The following is a 4,607-nucleotide window of genomic DNA, read 5'->3' as shown; positions in this document are numbered from 1 at the left end:
CCTTACTTACTAAGATATGACAAATTTTTCCTAACACAGCTGGTACACAATCAGTTGTACCACTATTCATATAAATTACTGATTGTTTTTTGTACAAAGTACCATTCACTCTTACCCATGTAACTACTGAAGGATCAGCGTTGAGCCAATCTATGGGCACTTTTTTTTTGAACTTTGAGAAGTCTAATAAATTCTTGATTGAACTAACTTCTTGTGAACCTACTTCCAATCTCGACTCAAACCCTCGATTAATCAATAGCCTATAAGAGAGCTGCAATTGATGTTTTACAGATAAACTTAATTCAGGATTTACCCTTGAGGTCATTGAATTCGCTACTTCTTTAAAAAATTTGTGTTTGCCTTCAAAACGAATGGTAGAGAATTGATTCAATGGTCCAAAAAGTTTCATTAATCGAGGGTAGTGAGTTAAGATATGATACTTAGGTTTTAAATCTTCTTTAAAATAAGTTATAAACATAGTGTGATGCTCGTGAATAGCATTTTGTAATCTTTCAATAATCGAGTCATTCACGACAGAACCTGTGACAAGACTAACAATTTCCTTAAGAAGTAAAAAATACTCCCATACTGGGTCGTTTTTTTTGACTAAATTACCAACGAGTATACCAAAATAATTGATCAAAAATGACATCTCTGATGCTGAGAGTATTAAATATTTTTTAGATACACAATCATTAGGTAATTTAGTCATTACATTCATATCATCCATACATTTTTTACTTAAATTAGCTAAACGTTCATTTACTTTTTCAAGTGTAAAATAATTTTTTTGTATCAAATGATGCAAAATATGTCCCATGTCGTAGCGGCATATGCCCTCGTAAAGATCGTGTGTTAAGTCCACACAACTATTTTTTGTCACATGAAAATAAGGTATTTGGTTGAAAATACATTCTTCTTCAACACCGTGAGTTAAGTTTTCAGCCGCCAACTTATAATTATCAACGTCTCGCAGTAACTGAGAATCTTCTCTAGTTAAAAATTTACGCTGATTAATATCAGCCGTACAAATACGACAACAATTCATAGATAAAAATGATTTCGAAAATCCCAATATGGAATTTGCTCCTAAATTGTCGCTCACGACTTGAAAAACTACAAAGTTAACTTTAATAGAATTAATGATTAAACCGTCCTTCACTAATTTTTTTAATTTATCTACACAGCATTGAAAGATTGGTTTATTACCAAAGTCTTTGTGATTCAAATAGCGATGCAGTTGAAATAATAAAATATTTTCTAACTGACTAACAAACTCATCTGGTATTCCTAAAATAGAAATATAAACTGCACCTATTTTATGCAAAACTTTACGACTACCAATCGGGTTATTTATTTCGAAATCATCATTGTAAACCATTAGAGGAAGTAATATGCCTACAGGTAACTGTTCTTTTAGAGTTTTATATGCATCCCCTTTGAATAACGAATCAAAGTAGTCGCTCTGCTCTTTCTTATTTATATTTGTTATTATAGAGTCTAATACGCCAGGAAGCTCAAGAAATTTCGTTAATACAATATCAATTGGGATAATTTGAAACTTATGATATTTCTGAGCTTGCGTATTAAAACCCTTTACATTTTTTACGATTAAATACAAATCAATCGATTCCTCTACTGGTTCTATATAAGTGCCTAAAGTTTTAAAATGTTGAAAAATTTTGTACTCGTTTTCTAAAAAGGAAAAACAATTTTGAATAATCGATATTTCCAAGGATAATTCGCGATTGTTATTATGAAATAATTTCAGAGGGTTCAACGCATTTTGATAAAAATTTACACAATTAGAAATAATATCTAATGTAATTTTTCTATTGACAGTAGGTTTAGAAAAATACTTGGCGACTAAAACAGATGCGTTTCGTTTCAATTGTTTTGAAAATTCTTCTACTGATGTAACTTGCTGCGGAATGATTTCATTTAGATATTCCGCAATCGGTTCAATATCTGAAGAGACAGGTACGTCATCATAATTAAATAAAGGCACTTGTATATCACCGGTAGCGGATTCAATTTCCTTAAAATTATTTTTGGTTTCGTGGATTTTGGAGTGCTTTTTAAACGTATAAATATCTCGCGTTACACATTTGCATGCACTGCAAACGATTTCTGTAGACATTAAATTCTTATGTTTAAGTTTAACATGTGGGATCAAGTCCGAAAACTTTTTGAGATCATTGCAAAATGGACAAAACATTTTATGAATCTTAAAGAAAATTAGTGTAAGTCTACAGTAAATCAGGAAACGGAAAATCTTCTAATTTCTTTTGAACCGTGTGAAGAGCATGCTCTGTACAAGGAAAGATTTTATCATCCCACTGAGTCTTGATTTTCAAAAGTTTTTGTATAAGTATATACAAATGTTCGCTCTCGAAGGGATATTTCAATAGCAAGACGTGAAACAACTTGAAACACACTTTGAAAGCCTCCAACGTTGATGGTAATTTGTATGATATAGAATCAAATATAACGTAAGATTCTTTTATGTTTTTGAGATCCTCACCAACAACAAATATGAACGGTTGCACTGAAATTTTGTGTTTTTCTGCAAACTCTTTTTTTTTACTCAGTAAATCAGGAATGAGAGTTGAATCCTAAAATTTTACATGCATATATTAAAACATTTGATTGTAAATAATGTGTTACAGAACTACTCAACTATTAAAGTTACTATTGGTACTGAATGAAGGAAATTTTTTACTCACTATAGCGAATTGTATGATGCTTTGCTTGCTGTCACCAACTGACACCTTCCAAGTTTCCGTTTTACTAAGTTTACGTGAATTTGTTGATGGAATCAAATGTGGCAACATTAGAAGTTGTAGAGCAACTATGCTATCTGAAAACCATATAAATGTTAAATTAATATCATAATTATGTATAAAATAAGAAAAATTGTAAAAATTATAAAGAATACTCACTTTCATTTTGAACCATTTCATCTTGAATACAAGTGTATTGACTTAATAAATCTCTTCCGATTTTATCGGATTTACTGATTTTCTGACAATCCAGCAAAGTATGGAAAATAAGATTCCACTTTTCAAAATTTAATGTTTCTTCACTTAAATTGAGATGATCAAAATCCGATAAAATCAATTTGTAAGCATCCTGTTGCTTGAGTATTGGATAATCAATAAATACTTGAATCGTATTAAGATCGGTACTTTCTTCTATAGACTCCAACCTGACGTTCGCCGTTTTTTTCCAGTGCTTCAGTGTTTCTTCTGTTATTGGAAGTGCGTGGTAAGCTCTTATCCAATTTAAGCTCGTTTCAACTTCTTCAGCTGAAAGCATAAAAATATAATAATAATAAAAAAAAAGAAAATGTGGTAGTCAAAAAGTCTTTGTCGATACTTACAATTATCTTCTTTTGAAATATTGTGCTTTCTCTTTTTTTCAGCATCCAATTCATTTGTTTCTACGATCATCAAATCCTCTTCACCATCACAGGCTTTTCTTAGAGCGACCTTTGTATTGTAGTACTTTACCACTAGTTTTCCCTTGGCTCCTTTTGATTTATTTTCAGTTCCTGAATTTTTCTTTAGAACCGGTGGGATATAGTAGGTGGAGATACATTCTGTGTCAAAAGCACTAACAATATACTGAGCCAAATGCTCAAAAAATGAATTGTCGAGCTTTGGGTTGTTCAATAAGGAAAAAACTTTGCTGATAATAATATCAACAAGTTTAGTCCTATGAGCTTTTTTTAATGAGTTATTCTTGTCAAAGTATGCAATAATACTCCTGCCCTCACAATTTTCCTTTAGTACTTCTCTGATATTTTCTAATTTATGCAAAATGATCAGGTTGTCGATCGTTTCCTCGCTGTTGACTTCTAATAGTGGGCGTTTGGCCGGAGGTTCGTGATCAGTATTGACAGTGGCTCTTCTTTTTGATGAGGAAGCCTCTTCTAACTCAGATGGAAATTCTTCGTTGAATTTTTCTCTAAAAGTCAATTGATCCCCAATTATAGGAATTAATTTTTCCAAATACTGGTCACTCAATGTTTTGAATATTTTTTCATTGATTTTTTGAGCTGAAACATATAAAGAAAGAGCAATTAATGATTAATATAAAGGTTAAATGAAAAAATGTTTGAAAAAAATAAAAATTAATTTGAAAAATTGTTCAATCATCATTCCTAGACTGTGTCAGTACCATTAAAAGCGTTGAGAAGTGAAGTTCAAAAATAAAATGATATTATTTATAATTTATGGTTGGACTTATCGATATTATTTATAACTTTGCATAAATTAAAGCAATATTAAAATTTAAAAAACTCACAAAATGTTTGTGTAATTATGTAAAAATTAAAAACTTATACTGCTAACTACCATAACCTACTCGAGTTTCATTATAACAGCTCAACTGTTTCTCCAGTAAGTCATATTTTTTCAAAATTTTATTATTCTGCACTTTGAGTTTAATGTAATAGCAGTATAAGATTGTGTCATACCACATTGAGACTTGGTAACTACAGAGGAGAGGTACGAATGGCAAAGATACTTCGTTTACATTCTGTCGACTTCTTCGTAGTAGTCGACTGTACATAGACTAATGGTTTTACTTGTGCAATTTAATGC

The 4,607-nt window shown here is 30.9% G+C and overlaps 2 protein-coding genes across 2 annotated transcripts; both read right to left on the bottom strand.

Annotated features, from left to right (window-relative positions):
- Positions 1–10: 10 nt before the first annotated feature.
- LOC111693231 lies at positions 11–1,281 on the bottom strand (the record flags this gene model as incomplete). The annotated part of the gene is made up of 2 exons (XM_023458007.1): positions 1,278–1,281; positions 11–1,179 (listed from the first exon to the last, which is right to left on the bottom strand). Coding segments are annotated over exons 1-2 (1,173 nt in total), but the record flags the coding sequence as incomplete, so codon positions are not given.
- Positions 1,282–2,229: 948 nt separating this feature from the next.
- LOC106650103 lies at positions 2,230–4,561 on the bottom strand. Its single transcript, XM_023458006.1, has 5 exons — positions 4,481–4,561; positions 3,383–4,060; positions 2,943–3,308; positions 2,727–2,860; positions 2,230–2,615 (listed from the first exon to the last, which is right to left on the bottom strand). Exons 2-5 carry the CDS (start codon positions 3,450–3,452, stop codon positions 2,250–2,252), a joined length of 936 nt encoding a protein of 311 aa, XP_023313774.1. The 5' UTR covers positions 3,453–4,060; positions 4,481–4,561; the 3' UTR covers positions 2,230–2,249.
- Positions 4,562–4,607: the final 46 nt, after the last annotated feature.

This window comes from Trichogramma pretiosum, unplaced genomic scaffold (genome assembly GCF_000599845.2).
Source record: "Trichogramma pretiosum strain Unisexual culture from Peru unplaced genomic scaffold, Tpre_2.0 scaffold318, whole genome shotgun sequence".
NCBI classification, from domain to species: Eukaryota; Metazoa; Arthropoda; class Insecta; order Hymenoptera; family Trichogrammatidae; genus Trichogramma; species Trichogramma pretiosum.
Note: the sequence above shows the minus strand (reverse complement) of the source record. Positions and strands in the feature narration are given on the sequence as shown.

Coding starts and splice junctions, on each gene's coding strand:
- LOC106650103 (XM_023458006.1), bottom strand. CDS start 3,452: ATGATCGTAGAAACAAATGAATTGGATGCTGAAAAAAAGAGAAAGCAC. Junction 3,309..3,382: donor TATTTCAAAAGAAGATAATT/GTAAGTATCGAC, acceptor TTATGCTTTCAG/CTGAAGAAGTTGAAACGAGC. Junction 2,861..2,942: donor TGAAATGGTTCAAAATGAAA/GTGAGTATTCTT, acceptor TATGGTTTTCAG/ATAGCATAGTTGCTCTACAA.